Here is an 18,319-nt window from a genome sequence, read left to right on the forward strand (position 1 = left end):
AATATTTATATGCGTGAGTTTCATTTGCTCCCTTTTTAATTGCTTTTGCAATATATATTTTTGGGCTGGGAATACATGCACTTTATTTTAAACGCAATGGATACAAGTACATACTAAATTCTACACCGAGTTTGAACCGAAAATCCCTTAGCTTTGGTAACTAGTAACTGCCGGTTATAAGAACTGGTGGGCGCGAGTAGTTATATATGGATCCATAGGGCTTGACATCCCCGTCTGTTCCAGGTATAGAAACCCTAGCCTGAACTATAAAACAGACGTATGCTATTTGAGTTTAGTACACGTTGGTTTGCGTGTATTGTACATGTTGGTTGCATGTATGTTAAAACAGGGGTACTTATTATAACGTTAAAGTTTAGTTACCAGGGTGCTCAATCTTGTAGAATATTTTGATAAACGTTTCTGGATGAAACAACTGAAATCTTGTGATCCATCTTTATGTACAGATTATGCAAAACATTAAAACTATGAACTCACCAACCTTTGTGTTGACACTTGTTAGCATGTTTATTCTCAGGTTCCCTAGGAGTCTTCCGCTGTTTGATTATATGTTAGACAAGCTATGTGCATGGAGTCTTACATGGCATATTTTTCAAGGAAACGTTGCATTCACCAAATCATCACCATGTATCTTATTTTGACTGCATTGTCAACGGAAGTACTATTGTAAACTATTATTTATGGTGATTGTCTATATGTAGAAATCATCAGATGTCAAAAACCTTTGATTTAAATATTCATTTATGGTGTGCCTTTTCAAAAGAATGCAATGTTTACAAAACGTATCATATAGAGGTCAAATACCTCGCAATGAAATCGATGAATGACGTGTTCGTCCATATGGATTTGGAGCGATCGTCACATCATCCAAGATTACTCCTAAAAGGTTAATCTTGTATTTACAATGAATTCTATCTTTGTTACTGTTGTGTTTAAGTTTTCAAGCATGATTGTTGGCTAGTCCATTTTATGTTCATCTAGATAAATAACCGAGATGTTGAATGTTTACTATTGATTGATTGTTATTAAGTACGATAGTTTGATGTTTGAATACAAGAACCATTCTTGTTAAGTTTGATCCTTTCGATTCAACTAGTTGATACGTTCATTTGATTAAGAAACATCATCTTGTTAAGTTAATGTATTGATTTACACCTAGTGACATGTGTTTATCCGTCTTTTACCAAAAGGGATAAGTTGAGTTCAAATGGTTAATTTACATAAGAATGTAAGAACGACTCTTGTAGATACTTTGGAATAGCTTAATTAGTATGTGTAATTGTCTAGGAGAATGACCAATTCCTTAGAATCTGTTATACACACTTTCAAATACCTAGTTCCATCAATTAACATGTGTTAGTGATTTTCCTTATCTAGTGACGTTTATAGGGATCTTATTTTAACACTTAGTTAATTATTTGGGTTGGGTGAATTGAGCATTTAACCGGACCAAGGGAATGAACTAAGTTAAACCTTTAGTTGATATAGGAGTGGATCATGTACAACACACCATTGACTTGATCATTCTTCAAGTCTTCAAACTAGTTGAATTAGTTGATTACAAATAGGAGGTCTTAGATGACAAGAACATCACTTGCATCGTGTAATCCCGTTTGAGTGTTTGCGCAAGACTACTCTTGGTGAACCAATTAATTAGTTCTCGTGCATAACCAATCAATCCGATCTTAATCCTAAATAACATTTAACATTAAGGGTAAAAAGTCTAGATGAGCATAATTCTTTAATTTGATATCAAAACTATCTTTCTGTTTTCATAAACTAAAAATACCAAAAATATTGTCTTTTTAATCTTTTCATCACTCGATTCGCCCATCGTAAAAGGGTAAATCAAAATTTATCTTGTACTTGTAATTTTCTTAGTTAATCACAATTTACTTTATAATCCTAATTTGATTTAGATATTGTCCTTGGAACGATACATGGATTTTACCATTTACTATACTACTACACGATCGGGTACACTGCCCGTTAGTGTGTAACAATCTTTAATCGGTATTTTTCCATATTATTTCATACAACAATTCATATACCACGTTTTGCACATCATCCTTCATGTTTGATATTTTCTTGCTTTATAGCTTCTAGTTGTGCTTCCCGAATTTTAGCTGTCAGATTTGTTTGAATGATCATATTCAAAGCTCGCACTCGGATATGCTTGACTCGATCCTTTCGACTGAGTGCATCAGCAACAACATTTGCCTTACCAGGATGGTACTTGAGTTCACAGTTGTAGTCATTTAGTAATTCGACCCAACGTCATGGTCTCTTGTTCAGTTGCTTTTGATCAAAGATGTGCCGGAGACTCTTATGATCGGTGAATATGGTGAATTTTATTCCATAAAGATAGTGTCGCCACATCTTTAATGCGAATACTACAGCTCCTAGTTCCAAGTCGTGGGTAGTATAGTTTTTCTCATGCTTCTTTAATTGTATGGATGCATATGCAATGACTTTCTGGCATTGCATTAACACACACCTAAAACCTTGGTTTGAAGCATCACAATAGACTACGAAGTCTTCAGTTCCGTCGGGTATTGATAAGATTGGTGCGGTAGTTAACTTTTCTTTCAGGGTTTGAAAGGCAGATTCCTGTTCAATAGACCACTCAAACTTCTTATCCTTATGAGTTAACTTGGTGAGTGGTTTGGCAAGAATGGAGAAATCTTTGATAAATCTCCGATAATAACCGACAAGTCCTAGGAACTGACGAATGTGTTTCGCGTTCTTAGGTGTTTCCCAGTTCTGAATAGCCGAGATCTTCGAGGGGTCGACATGTATTCCATTACTGTCAACTACATGCCCCAAAAACTGAACAGTCTTAAACCAAAACTCACACTTGGAGAACTTAGCATACAACTGTTCCTTCTTTAATAACTCCAGAATTTGTCGGAGGTGTTGTTCGTGTTCTTTCTCACTCTTAGAGTAGATGAGAATATCGTCGATGAAAACAATCACAAACTTATCAAGATAAGGCTTGCATACACGGTTCATGAGATCCATGAACACAGCAGGAGCGTTAGTTAACCCAAAGGGCATTACCAAAAATTCATAATGTCCGTAACAAATCCGGAAGGCAGTCTTGGAAACATCGGATTCCTTAACTTTAAGTTGATGATATCCAGATCTCAGGTCAATCTTGGAATATATGCTTGATCCTTGTAACTGATCAAACAAGTCATCGATTCTAGGGAGAGGATAACGATTCTTGATGGTTAACTTGTTTAGTTCGCGGTAGTCGATACACATCCTCATTGAACCGTCTTTCTTTTCGACGAACAATATAGGTGCTCCCCACGGTGATGAGCTAGGACGAATGAATCCTTTCTCCAAAAGCTCTTGTAGTTGCATATATAGCTCTTTCATTTCTGCTGGAGCTAGCCGGTATGGTGCCTTTGCAATAGGTGTAGCACCGGGGATCAAATCGATTTGAAACTCAACTTGTCTTTGTGGTGGAAGACCAGGGAGTTCATCAGGAAAAACTTCAGGAAAGTCTTTAACAACAGGAACGTCTTCAATACGCCGTTCATCTGGCTTGACTTCCTTTATGTGAGCCAAAATGGCTTGACATCCTTTCATAAGGTACTTTCGGGTTTTGATGCATGAGATAAGATTAAGTTTGAAACCACTCTTATCTCCTTGGATAACAAGAATTTTACCAGTTTCGAGAGGAATATTAATTGTCTTATCAAAACACTGGATACCTACTTTCTTTTAGAATCTCCTTTCCTCCCAGGTTTGTTAATTAGCTGGTTTGCCATACAAATAGCTTCTTGTATGGTCCTTGGGTTTAATACGAAGACGCCCCTTCGAAGGCCATCAGGTAACCCATTGATTTAGTGTTGGATCCCTAGATACTCGGGAGTAGTCATGTGAGGATTCATGAAAGCAAATTCTTGGAATCGGTTGATGTAGTTTATGAGATCAGCATCTACCATTTCCATGTTCCCAAACTCAGGTCTTTCAATACCCTTGTATGTAGGGAGCTGGTAGTTCATGAAATTCTGATATGAATAAATAGTTGGAAGATTTCGCGGTGCGCTGTTGTTGCCATTGCTTCGTGCCGCAACCAGCAGTTGTTGGAATTGGGGAGATGTCAAGGTGACGTTTGGAATTGCGTTGCTTGATTCGCCGTGAACCATGTTTCTTTGAAACACAACAAGGTTTGCGTTCTAAAGAAGACGTAGGGCAAGAAGTAAAAGTATGGATAATAGATAGCAAGATAATAAGGAATAGGCAATTAAAACTAAAGCATGAAAGGCTATAGTCCTAAAGATTGCTAAGGCACCCTAGCTAACACATAAGGCACACATAAAATACAATCCTGGTTCTCTATAACAACCTGATCTGATACCAATCTGTCACACCCCCAAATAGGGCTGGGGGTATTTGTGACTAATTATATCAAATCAAGCAATTGTATAATGAGAAGGACTCTATATGAGACGTTTTATATAACTTTTATTGAGTTTTTGCAGCGGAAGATAAATAATCATTACATTTTATTGAATGAACAAAGCATTAAATGTTTTTAAATGGAATGATAAGTAATGCATGAAGACTCCAAGCATAGCAAGCAATCATCATCAAAGCAGCACATCAACAGCTTCTAATTACCTGAGACAAACATGCTTAAAAAGTCAACACGAGGTTGAGTGAATAACATATATTTAATTTTGAGTAAGTTTTTTAGACCACAAGATTTAAATAAAGTCGATATATCATGTATATCAAAAGTATGCCATGAGCGTATAATATCAAAACTAAACGATTTTACCCCGTAACAATACATATGTAATTGTCGAGATCATTATTATACCACTAATTGACCTGAGGTCAACAGTGCGGGACGTTACTCCCAATAGCGCTATCTATAATAAATCCGTTTGCCACTTTAATTCATCTAGCAATTGATGATATTACAAAGCAGGGATTTTTATGTTTCAAGTGAACATAATAAAATACTCATGTTGGTCGCATAATAAGTTTGTACTTGTGTCTAGCATGTCAAAGCATTTAAAATAAAGTATGTGTCTCACCCCAATGTAAAAACATAAAAATGTAAAAACGGGGCTATGAAATTCACCTTAAATAGCAGTTGAAGTATTCCACGCAAGAAGGAAAGTAAAGCAAGTAAGTGATCTGGATATCAACCTAGAGGTATGACGTTTGATTAGTTAATGTCTAACTTGACATAAAGTATGTTTATTAATATAGCAACTATATTGACAGTGACGATTTTCGAGAAAAGTTCCTATTTCTCAAAAGTTTCTATTTTTGGAAACCTACTACTTATGGAAAGCTTCCACTTATAGTAAGCTTCTAGTTTAAGAATGTTCAGGTTATAATTCTTAACAAAGATGTTGTACAATCTCACCCAAACTTCGTTGCTAACATGCAAGTCACTCGAATGATCTATTGTTACCGAGCGGCCAGGATCTCTTGACCAGAATCTAAGTCTTGGCATTCGAGATCCACAAGCGTCCCATAATGGTAACAAGAATCACCCTAGGCCACAAGTAGAGGTGATGTTTGTAGTCTTTGTACGCTATCTTTAATTATAACCTTCACGTTAGGTGCGTATATACATATATATTCATTAATTCGATTTTAATTATAATTCATATATATTAATTCATAAAAATACTTTTATAATTTTTAGTAACATATATTACTAATTATAACATGTTATTTATTTTAATTTTAATTGCATATAATTTATAACATTATTTACATGTTTCGGTAAAAAAATAATAAATCAAAGTAAATAGTAAAAGTAAAAAAGTAAAAAGTAAGAAAAGAATACTTACTAGTAGTAATTCTTCAAAGAGAGAATGAGAGAAATTTTGGTGTGAGTTTGAATGAGAAATGAGAGGTATTTATACTTGAAAAAATTAGGTAAAAAAATAAAATAATTAAAAGAAAAAGAAATATTTTAATTTTTAATGGGATTTTAAAATTCAAAAGTATTAAATGTTAGGTCATGGGATAATGCACAAAATAAAATAATAAAAGTAGTTTTCCATTATAATTTTTAATTAAAAATTAATTAATTAATTAATTTATTTATTTTAAGGAATATATATATATATATATATATATATATATATATATATATATATATATATATAATAAACAAATTGATTTAGTACTTTTCCAAGAATTTTTGTCAATATTTTTTATTTATTTTTATTTAATTAATAAATACGAATTTTGTATAAAAATAATAAATAATTCGGTATTTTGTATTTTTAATAATAATTATGATTTTAATTATTAAACTATAGTTTTAGTAAGTTTGTAAATATTATTACAGTTATATATAATTGAATTTATTATATAGTTAAATATATAACATATTACCTAAATAAAAAGTGATACAAAGTTTATATACTTAGTTAAATTATGTCAAATTATATAAATTAATAATATATTATTTATTTAAGCGTACGTTGTTGACTAAAAATTACTATTCGGTCAATATTTAATTGTATATAACAACCCTTAATACATATAGTCAGGTAGATAACTCTAGGGTTAATTCAGTAAATTTAGAAGTTGAAAAGTGAGGGTTGTTATAATAAGCGAAGAAAAACTAGTTCTCCGGGCACTACGGTAGGACGTGGATCGACCATGACGAGAATGAACTTCTCCATGATATAATAAAAGAGTCATAGTCCTGTTTCACAAGCTTTCTCCCTTCACGAAGGATATATGAATTCCATTGACGCGGGTAACGGCTCGGCTTGACCCTGTGTTTTCTCATGGTCGGGTTCAAGTCGAAAACTACAAAAGCTCATCATGGCTGGATGTTTGTAGAAGATAAGGTGTCCCCCCAACATGTTGCAGTTATCCTTATATTCTAAATCTGAGAATGGTTGTTACTGTTTAAATTGTTCTCATTTGTTATTTCCTCTTTTTAATATTTTTTGACCAATCATGTTCAACCACTGTCAATAAAATTAGCAGAATACCTCTTCCATCGGGTGAACCATTTGCTTTGTTTTTTTTATATTAAAGTTCTCTATAACAGTCATTATCTCTCTCATAAACTCAAAACACCTCTCTAATCTTAAAACTCAGATTTCTCACGGCTTCGGAAAAATAAGCAGTCACCACCACCACCACCACCACCATTAAATGCGAAATCATTTTACGAACATGACAAACTTAATCTCATTGTTATTGGAAATTCAATGCGCCGAGAAACACAATCATCAGAATCCAATTTCCCGGCAGCGTTGGGATATATTTTTGAAAATGTTGTGTTACTGTTGACCGAAAATGAAGTGGACGGTATGTCTAGCCAAACCCAACGATTAAACACATGTCATTTGTTGTTTAGAAGGCCTTGGAAATTTAATTTGAATGCGACTCGTGACGAAAGGGACAATGTGCAGGTTCGTGATAGATGGTCGGAAAATAACCTTGTTACCGCTAGATTCTCGACAGAAACATAATTAGGAAAAGGCAAAAATATGTTAATCTCGGAGAATTATGAAGATTACTTATCACACTATCATGAGGTCGGTGTTCCATTTTACTTGAAAAACTCGGGGTCAAGTTCTTTTTAGGTGGGGGAGACTGATGTGGAATCAAGTTGATTAATTAAAACATTAATTAGATTGGGCATTGAGTTGAGGAACTCACGTATGCTTGCAGGCAACAATAGCTAGTCATCTTAGTATTAGATGATAATAAGGTCCGAGTTCATATGCGAGCTTAGGGTCTGACAATATATTCGTTAACATCCCCCGCAGTTGGAGCGGGATAGGAATGAACACTTAAACTGGATCTAAACTCCTCAAATAAAGCTGTCAGTGGACCTTTGGTGAAGATATCTGCAGTCTGATAGCGTGATGGAACATGAAGAACATGAATTTGTCCTTTAGCCACAAGCTCTGAAACAAAGTGAATGTCAATCTCTATGTCTTTGGTCCGCTGATGTTGAACCGGATTAGAAGAGAGATAGACATAACTTACGTTGTCACGGTGTAACGACCCATCAAAATCACTATTGACGCGGCACGTTAATCATTGATTCCACAGTGAGGTTTTGACCTCTATACGATACATTTTGATAAAATATTGCATTCATTAAAATAAGTGACTTTCTAAACATAGAAAGTTATAAGCATGTGAGCGAGTGCTTAGGTATAAGAAAATCTCCAAAATACATAAGTCTTTATTTTACAGGTTGACATCACAGTCAATTTATTTATTACACAACGTGGTTTTGTTTCGAATGCAATAAACTTTATACAAAGCATGAGAGACTCCATGCAGGAAACAAGCACATCACAGCTGAAGCAGTCTAAGGACTTGAGAATAAAATATGCTAAAAAGGTCAACACGAATGTTGGTGAGTTATAGGTTTAATTGCTCGAGTCATAAGTATATAAAGATAGACCACAAGATTTCATCAAAAATTTATCAATAGATTCTACGTAACAGAGCACCCTGGTAACTAAACTTAACGCTATAATGATAATTACCCTATTCATTTTAATACACGCAAACCAACGTGTCATAAACTCAAATAACATACGTCCGTTAAAAGGCTAGCGCTCTAGCTCGAACGGGGATGTCAAGCCCTATGGATCCATATACAATTATTCGCGCCCGCCAGTCCATATCCTATGTACTGGAAGCTACTAGTTACCAAAGCTAAGAGATTTTCGATTTAACTCAGTGCAGAATTTAGTATGTACTTGTGTCCATTGCGTTTAAAATAAATTACATGTATTCTCAGCCCAAAAATATTTAAAGTATTTAAAATGGGAGACTATAAACTCACGGTTCAATATTGAGATTCAATATTGTAGGCAAATTGCGTAGACGTAATGATGGTAGACGACTGTATGGTTGACCTTGGATTCAAGAACAATACCCCGAACAATACCCAGTATTTCCTTAGTTTAAAACGGTTTGAAACACGAATTAAAAACACCCTCGTATATACCTTATTATTATTAAACTTAAATTTAAAATTATAATTATAATATAAATATAAATATATAGAGAAAGAAGCAGAGAGAGGTGTGCATTTTTGTGTCGAGCAAACTGGCATATTTATAGTACTTTTTCATTTCCTGTAGCTCATGCGATCGCATGGGTTTGTAGTGTATTTGCCATGCAATCGCATGGCCGCCTGATCCAGCTCATTTTGCTTTTGATTGCTAGTTCGTCGACATAATATTTACTGTACAAATAGTATTTTTGGTCCCCATGCGATCGCATGGGCTTTTGGTGTATCTGCCATGCGATCGCATGGCCAGCTCACTTTGTTTTGTTTGTTAGTTCGTCGACATAATATTCACTGTAGCAAATAGTGTTTACTGTACAAATAGTGTTTGCTGCAGCAATTTTTTTACTGTAGCAAATAGTGTTTTACTGCAACAAATAGTGTTTACTGTAGCAAAATGATTTTTACTAGTGCAAATAGTGTTTTACTTGTACATTTTTGATTTAGTTGCGTTTCTTCTTATAAATTTAAAAAAAAAAACTTACATTATAAAAATAAAATAATTATATAATTATCACAGGTTATGACGTTCGTGAATCGTCAAAAAAATTCGAAAGGTACATGAACGTGTAAACTAGTTCAAAAAGTTTTAAGATTCAGCATAATAGGTTCGCTTATCGTGTCGGAAACATTTTATCTGTAATTAATTTATTAATATGAAATTTTCTGGGTCTTTACACACGGTGGCGGAGAAAAGTGGGCAGTGAAACTCTCGTAGAAGGTTATGGATCCAACAGGTTTCAGCGACAATATTAGCGACACCACGATATTTAGCTTCCGCACTGGAGCGGGAAGGGGTATGATGACGTTTTGAGGACCATGACAACAAATTATTATCAAGAAAAATACAGTATCCAGAGGTAGAGCGACGAGTCGTGGGGCAACCTGCCCAATCAGCATCCGAATTGGTATTTGAGCGGGTTTGATCTTCAAACCTAATCGGCCGCCACAAGCAGTTGTCTCTATATCGCCCGTCAAATTATCCATCCACCATCTCCTTTTCCTTTCTTATCTTCTACATCCTTTCTTATATTTTTCATTGTCATCAAAACCCTAAATAACCCCCCACCCACCCCTCACCCCCACACCGTCAACTCATGTTTTGCTTAGCCAATAATCTCAGTAGAACTATCACATCAATTTTAGTTTCTAGTTGATTTTTATGAATTCTAGTAAATCCATTATTTTCATAAATCAGCGGCAAAAACCGCCATTATTTTTCTCCTTTATTTATTTTTCGGCAATCATAATCGGCGTGGGGATGAGCCGGCTAACTTAACTAGGTTCCAAACCTTGAAAAAAGGAATATATGGTCAAAATTCTTGATTGCGGCGTTGAAGATTATTGTTGTCGACGACAAAAGTTGCATATGAAAGCGGTACTTGATGCTAAATTATGTCGCTTGTGTTCCGGAGAAGGTGGTGAATCTGCTGTTCGAGAAACGTCCAAATGAGTTTGGGATCGGTGGAGCCTTGCCATTTATTCTTTGCAAGTTATGTGAAATGTGCCTCAAATGGAGCTTTGCCATGTATTCTCTGTAAAGTGGACCGTTGATTCACATGTGGCGGAGATAAGCAAGGAGGTTAAGGTCATGAAAACGATTATGTGAGGACCATGGGATGAATCTTTACAAGTTGTATTAAGGTCTTTAAAATACACCAGGTACTTTAATTTCTTTGTAGGAGTAATGTTATTAAATAAGTGGGAAAGCTGAATGTCTTTAATCCAAAGATACATCACAATTTGAAGTAAGGCTACTAAAACGTCTCTTAAATTCAATCACTTTCCATAGTCGGTACAGATTGGATCTTAAGGAGTTTTATGTTTTGTTTAATTTTAAAGTTACGTAACTTGCTTCTTACTATCATTCATAAAATATTAGAAGAAGTATTTTGTATGTTTTTATTAAATAAACTCGTGATTTTACGGGTCTTTTAACTACTTTAACAAGTATTTTACGTAACTTGAATAAAAAAAAATTCAAATAAAATGACGCTCCTCCAGCAATGTATGTGACCGTTGTATAATTTAAGAGAGAGAAAACAGATCCTTCATCTTCTTCATTCCCATTCCTTTTATTCAAACAATTTTTTCATTTCATTTGCCCCCATTCCATCTCTCTCTAGTTTTCTCTCTCTAGAATATTTATATTTTTTACTTTTCTCATGGCAATCGCATCCGAAAATCAGATTACACAAAAGGTAACATTTCTCCTTTTTGTAATTGTTCGTTTGATTGATTGCCAACTGTTTTAAATTTGTCTATGCGTTAATTCTAGGGTTTATATTTTTCGTTTTTGTTACACCAGTTATCTCGCATACATATCATTTCAGATTTTTTGGAATTACATTTGATGTATTTATTTATTTACTGTATCAATTTTTTTTGTTTTTAATTTTTTTTTTGTTGAATAGAGAGATATAATGTGTGATATTTAGTTTATTAAACATGAAAATTCTGATATACATAAAAATCGCTACATCCAATTAAAATTTGCATGTATGTATATGTTGATTTAAAGAGGTATAAAATTAGGTCAAAAAAGGAAGAACTAGGAATAATACGAATAGTGTGACTGTAGCCTCGGAATTAATCTGATCCGATCATCATATTATAAGAATGGAGTAAATGTTAGAAGCAACAGTAAGTCTAGTTGCAATAATATATATATATTTCTGTATTATCATAAATCAGCATAAACGTATAATTACATCTGCAAATGTGAATATGATTGGTTTTTGTGTGTGATACTTTGTTTATACTGATTTGATTGTTGTGTGAGAGATTTGTATAAATAATGTATTTTTGTGATATATACAGGATCAAACCCAGGCAGGTGCAGCAGCCGAAAAGAAGAGGTGGACGCTAACTGATTTCGACATCGGGAAGCCACTTGGAAGGGGAAAATTTGGCCATGTATATATTGCCAGAGAAAAGAGGGTTAGTATATATCAAATTTAGTTAATTTTTATACTTAACATCTGTTTAATAAGATTTGTATATTTCTAAAAGTTGGATTATTTAGCCTTTTAATATTGGGTGCATTTATTGTAACAGAGCAATCACATTGTAGCACTAAAGGTTCTGTTTAAGAGCCAGCTTAAACAGTCGCAAGTGGAACACCAGCTTCGTCGTGAGGTTGAAATACAAAGCCATCTTCGACACCCTAATATCCTGCGGCTGTATGGTTACTTCTATGATCAGGTATGAGTCTTTCTACCCCTTCCTGTTGTTAGAAAGGGTACGGAAGACTTTTGTTAACAATTTTTTAACAGAAAAGAGTCTACTTGATATTGGAATATGCTGCCAAAGGAGAACTTTATAAGGAGCTGCAAAGGTGCAAACACTTTAGCGAACGACGTGCAGCTACCGTAAGTCTTTGATATTGCTACTTACAGTTGATAACTGCTGCAAGTTATGAGTCTATAGTCTCTGTCTGTTTATTACAGCTGATAACTGATTGCATCTGATTATCGACTAAATTAATCAATTGAAAGTAGTCTGTGATAAAAGTGACCATCTAACGGTACACGAAATCTACTTATAGCACTTACTATTTAACCTACACTAAATTTACTTATAGAACTTGCTATTTAACCTACTTTTAGAAAATATGATACTCATTTCACAAACTGTGTTTAAATTTTTTATAAAAATGTCTATCTTTGGTTGGTTTAATACGAGTATTAACTTATTGATGAACAACTTTGTTAAACAATAAAATATCTATATTGATATCCAATTAACATAAGTCGCTGTAATAAGATCTTACGCGTCCGTTGTATAACAGCTGACTATCTGATTTGACTATTTGACATCACAGTAAACATGATCATTTCAAAACGTACAGCCAAACACACTTGAATGTTGGTTATGGACTATAATATGAATTAATGAACCATAAATTTAAGGATGACAGATGACCTTTTGGAGACAATGTTATCAGTGTCAATGCTAAACTAACAGTCTGCATCTTTTTTGGATAGTATGTTGCTTCATTAGCGCGGGCTCTTATATATTGTCATGGAAAGCATGTTATACATAGAGATATTAAACCAGAGAATCTCTTGATTGGTGCACAGGTAACATTGAATAGTAGTACAAAATATGGAGTGTTTTCAGTTTTACATGTTGACAATTGATTTGGCCAAATCATTTTGTATCAAAACGTAACATTTTTTATGATCTCTTTCAGGGTGAATTAAAGATCGCTGATTTTGGCTGGTCGGTGCACACATTTAGTCGCCGTCAAACCATGTGTGGTACTCTTGATTATCTACCACCTGAGATGGGTAAATTATACACAACTAAAAAAAATACTTTACAATTTTTAATTCTTTGTTTTAAATGTATCTGATTTACTAATTACTACTTGAATTATACAGTGGAGAGTGCTGAACATGATGCAAGTGTAGACATATGGAGTCTTGGTATTTTATGCTATGAATTCCTCTATGGTGTTCCTCCTTTTGAAGCCAAAGAACACTCTGATACATATAGAAGGTAATGTGATTTAAAAAACAACATATGATCAAAATGTTTATGAGGTGTTCGAGCTGTTAGTAACCTTTTAGTGTGGTTGCTGACGATTTTATGCAGGATTTTGCTCGTAGATCTGAAGTTCCCTTCAAAACCGGTAGTTTCTGCAGCTGCCAAGGATCTAATCAGCCAGGTTTCTGACCTCACACTCCACTAGCATATTTGAGTTATAAATCATAGTAATTGTCCATGTCTATTCGAAATACATTTTATCCTTGAAAACGTCTGACGGGCAATACGATTTTTCTTTTTGTTAAAAAAACCAATAATCCAATTAGTTTACACATATAAAATGTTTAGCAAAGTCTTCTCCAAATGCATATAACCCCTCTAATAAAAGAATTGGAATATTTTTATTATTATTATCTTACATAAAACAATAGCGGAAAGTATGCGTTTCAACCATTATTACTTCATTTTGACCCGTCCATTTTGCCACCTTTGGTGTTATCCTAAAGTGTCGTTCGTATTAATTTTGGGTTGAAATTTTAATAGCAATAGCAAAATATTATGTTTTTTTGACTGTTACTTCAGTTTGACCCGTCCATTTTGCCACCTCTCGTGTTATTTTAAAGTGTCAGTGTTACTAACTGGATTTCTTATGACCCAGATGCTTGTTAGAGAAACTTCAAAGCGAATGCCGCTTCACAAGCTCCTTGAGCATCCATGGATAGTTCAGAATGCTGATCCTTCAGGAGTCTACAAGAATTAATCGTTCTCGTCCAATTAACATCCTTTTATAGTGGAATGGGGTGCAAAATGATGATATACATTTTGTTAACAAGAAATACTTGTTGTATCTTCTTTCTTTAACATAATAAGAAACTACTTGAGCTGTAAGATATGTTCTTTACATTTTTATAAGAGCACTTCCAATGGGAGTGTCTTTCTTCCGCCAATATGCTCGCCAATTTGAAGACACCATTAGCACCAAGCCGCCAAACCTCCACCAATATGCACTCGTTCACCATTTGCTTCAAGGATGTTAATTTACAAACTAATTTCTACCAATATGTACTCGTTCATATGCGTCAAGGATTTTTCATCACAAACTAGTTGCAAAATTTTTTTGTACATTTTGCATCCAAAGTTATACTATTAATTTATTTTATTAATTAAGTTGGAAGTGAAATGTGATAGGTTAGTGAGACCCATTCTCAATCATGACACTCTTCTTCGTATTAACATATGTTGGAGATACGGAGAACTTTAAACAATTATAGGGAAGATTTTAGGAAACTCACACGAAGCTTCCACGAAGTTGTTAGGAAACTCACATGTAGCTTCTACGAAGTTGTTAGGAAACTCACATGTGGCTTCCACGAAGTTGTGAGGAAATTCACATGTAGCTTCCACGAAGCTGTCAGGAAACTCACATGTAGCCTCCATGAAGCTGTCAGGAAACTCACATGAAGTTTCAAGAAATTGTTTTTAGCTTACTCCTTAAATCATTCTATAAATAGACCCTCTTGTAACTCATTGTAAACACACCACAAATATTCAGTAAATACATTCTCTAGTTGGTCCGTGGACTAAAGCAATCACAACGATTGCATATAACCACGTTATCTCTCATGTCGATTTACATTTCTTGCATTTATAATCTTTCGTTCATTAAGTGGGTTAGTAATCTTGTAGAATTACTATCGGTGAGTGATCTTGTTGAATCACTTGCGTTGTTTTGGGTCCTAATATCCTTACAACTCGTATTAGAGCACAAGGTTTCGTTAAGGGAACGATGGCGGAAGACGGGAAGTTTAGAATCGACCGATTCGATGGGAGAGACTTTGGATTTTGGAAGATGCAAATTGAAGATTACTTGTATCAAAAGAAGCTACACCAACCCTTGTTAGAGACCAAACCTAAAAGCATGAACGATGCCGATTGGACGCTTTTGGATCGTCAAGCTTTGGGCGCTATTCATCTTTCACTTGCTAAGAACGTTGGATACAACGTTGTGAATGAGAAGACGACGTTTGCTTGCTTGAAAGCACTCTCTAACATGTATGAGAAACCTACCGCTTCTAATAAGGTATTTCTCATGCGTCAATTGTTCAATACAAAGATGAAGGAAGGTACGAGTGCAACGGATCATATCAATGAATTTAATAATATCGTTTCAAGGCTTGAATCGGTAGAGATTAAGTTTGATGATGAACTAAAAGCACTAATCTTGCTTTCATCATTACCGGAAAGTTGGTCGGGTACGGTTACCGCGGTTAGTAGCTCTACAGGAACTACTAAGCTAGCGTTTGAAGCAATAAGGGATTTGATTCTTGGTGAAGATATTCGTAGGAGAAACTCGGGGGAATCGACATCCGGTTCTTTGTTAAGTACCGACAACCGTGGTAGGAAATTTGATCGCGGTGAGAAGAAGGGTAGAAAGAAGTCTAAGAAGAGGTATCCATCGAAAGATAGAAGTGAAGCTGTTTGTTGGAGTTGCAATCAAAAAGGACACTTTCAAAGGAATTGTAAAAATGGTCCGGCGAAGGGTGTGAACTTGACCGAGGAAGAAAGTGATGATGCATTTTTATGTAGTGTTGAAAATTCTATGGAGTCTTGAATTTTGGATTCGGGAGCTTCGTTTCATGCTACTCATGTCAAAAGCATGATGAAGAATTTTCGTTCATATCAAGGTAAGGTGAGATTGGCGGACGACAAACAACTCAATATAGAGGGCATTGGAGATGTTTTATTGAAGACTACTCTTGGCTCTAATTGGACCTTGAAAAACGTAAGGTACATTCCTAAATTAAAAAGGAAACTTATTTCGGTTGGTCAATTAGATGATGAAGGTAACGCGGTTACTTTTGAAAACCGCCAATGGAAGGTGGTTAAGGGTAGTTGTGTAGTGGCTCGTGGACATAAAAGGGGAACTCTTTATATGGTTGAAGTGTTTGATGAAGACACGGTGGTTGCTACGGTTAATGTTGAGTCTGAATCAACTCTATGGCACCGAAGACTCGGGCATATGAGTGAGAAGGGTATGAAGATGCTTGTTTCGAGTAGGAGAATTCCGGATTTGAAAAAGGTAGAACTTGGGTTTTGCGAACTATGTGTATATGGGAAGCAAAAGAAGGTGACTTTTGGGAAATCAGGGAATGCTCCTAAGTTGGAGAAATTGGAGCTTGTTCATACGGATGTGTTTGGTCCAACCAATGTAGAATCACATGGAGGTTCTCGCTCTTATGTCACCTTCATTGACGACTCCACTCGAAAGGTATGGGTTTATTTTCTTAAAGCTAAATCTGATGTATTTAATACATTTTTGAAGTGGAAAGCTATGGTAGAAAATGAGACTAATTTGAAAGTCAAGTGCTTGAAGTCGGATAATGGAGGGGAATATGGTAGTCTTGAGTTTAAAGACCATTGTGCAAAGCTCGGTATTAGAATGTTGAAAACAGTACCGGAAACACCGCAACACAATGGGGTCGCGGAACGTATGAATCGTACGTTAAATTGTAACACCCCGTCAAAATCGACATTGACGCAGATGTTAACTCTGGTCCCAGTGCATGACTTGACTTCTAAGTACATCAAAGTTCTACAGCGGAAGCATAATATATAAGTACCTGAGACAAAACATGCTTAAAAGTGTCAACCAAGAGGTTGGTGAGTTCATAGGTTTATCATAAACAATGATTTTGATAATAATGATAGATCACAAGATTTAGTTTAAAGTTGATTGATATAGAAATATCAATCTAAAAGTGTTGCTGCAGTTTGTAATATCGCTACTAAACAAAATTTACCCTGTGACACCTTGTACTGTCAGTGTCGTGAAATCATTATTATGTAACCAAAGACCAACGGTCAAATGGTTAGAGACGTTACTCTCAATAGGCCTACTCACAATAATTAAGTTTGCATTTAAACGTAGCAATTAACGATATTACGGTAGGGATTTAGCATGAATCAAAGCATGACAGCATAGTTAACAATTTAGTACTTGTGTCTAAGCGTAAAGAAGTTATAAAGTAAGCATATGTCTCACCCCAAAAGTTATAAAAACAGTTATGAAATAGTAAAAAGTGGGGCTATGAAGTTCACCTTAAATAGCAGTTGAAGATAATCCACAAAGAAAATAAATGACGGAAGTAAGTAACGGAGATCTCAACCTAGAGATATAACGTTTAGTCAGTTATGTTCTAACAGACAAAAAGTATGTTTATTAATATAAGGATTATATTAATAGTGATAATTTATAGTAAGAGATTCTACTTTTGAAGAGTTTCCATTTAAAGCAGGTTTATAGTTTTAGAAAGTTTGGGTTATAATCCTCCACATTAAGACGTTGTACAACTTTGTCCAAACTTCGTTGCTATTAAGTAAGTCGGGATGACCAGATGTAACCGGGGGTCAGGAACTTTCAGTTGGACTATAAGTCTACAACCTTTCGTTTAATCCAAAACCTTATTCCCATTATGGCAACCTAGACATCATCCACTTTACGGTAAATAGCGGTGAGTTCGTATAAGTGATACGTTATCTTTTGATCATAACCTTCACCCATTACGTGCGTATAGAAATACGACATGTTTATGTATTAATAATATGATATTAATAAATTTATTGTTATCGTATTAATAATTCGATTATCTTTATTATTTATTTAAGTGTATATAAGTTTAGGTTTATTATTATATATATATTATTGTATTTTATGAATTAATAAAGTATATGTATGTATAATAGGGAAAGGAATTAATTAGTTATTAT

At 34.7% G+C, this 18,319-nt stretch overlaps 1 protein-coding gene across 1 annotated transcript; it reads left to right on the forward strand.

The window, feature by feature from the left end:
* Positions 1 to 11,166: 11,166 nt before the first annotated feature.
* LOC139847677 (serine/threonine-protein kinase Aurora-1) lies at positions 11,167 to 14,361 on the forward strand. Its single transcript, XM_071837401.1, has 9 exons — positions 11,167 to 11,262; positions 11,882 to 12,001; positions 12,119 to 12,265; positions 12,337 to 12,432; positions 13,048 to 13,143; positions 13,257 to 13,353; positions 13,447 to 13,564; positions 13,661 to 13,733; positions 14,211 to 14,361. The coding sequence occupies exons 1-9, from the start codon at positions 11,227 to 11,229 to the stop codon at positions 14,310 to 14,312; spliced, it is 885 nt and encodes a 294-aa protein (XP_071693502.1). The 5' UTR covers positions 11,167 to 11,226; the 3' UTR covers positions 14,313 to 14,361.
* The last annotated feature ends 3,958 nt before the right edge of the window (positions 14,362 to 18,319 follow it).

This window comes from Rutidosis leptorrhynchoides, chromosome 5 (genome assembly GCF_046630445.1).
Source record: "Rutidosis leptorrhynchoides isolate AG116_Rl617_1_P2 chromosome 5, CSIRO_AGI_Rlap_v1, whole genome shotgun sequence".
Lineage (NCBI taxonomy): Eukaryota > Viridiplantae > Streptophyta > Magnoliopsida > Asterales > Asteraceae > Rutidosis > Rutidosis leptorrhynchoides.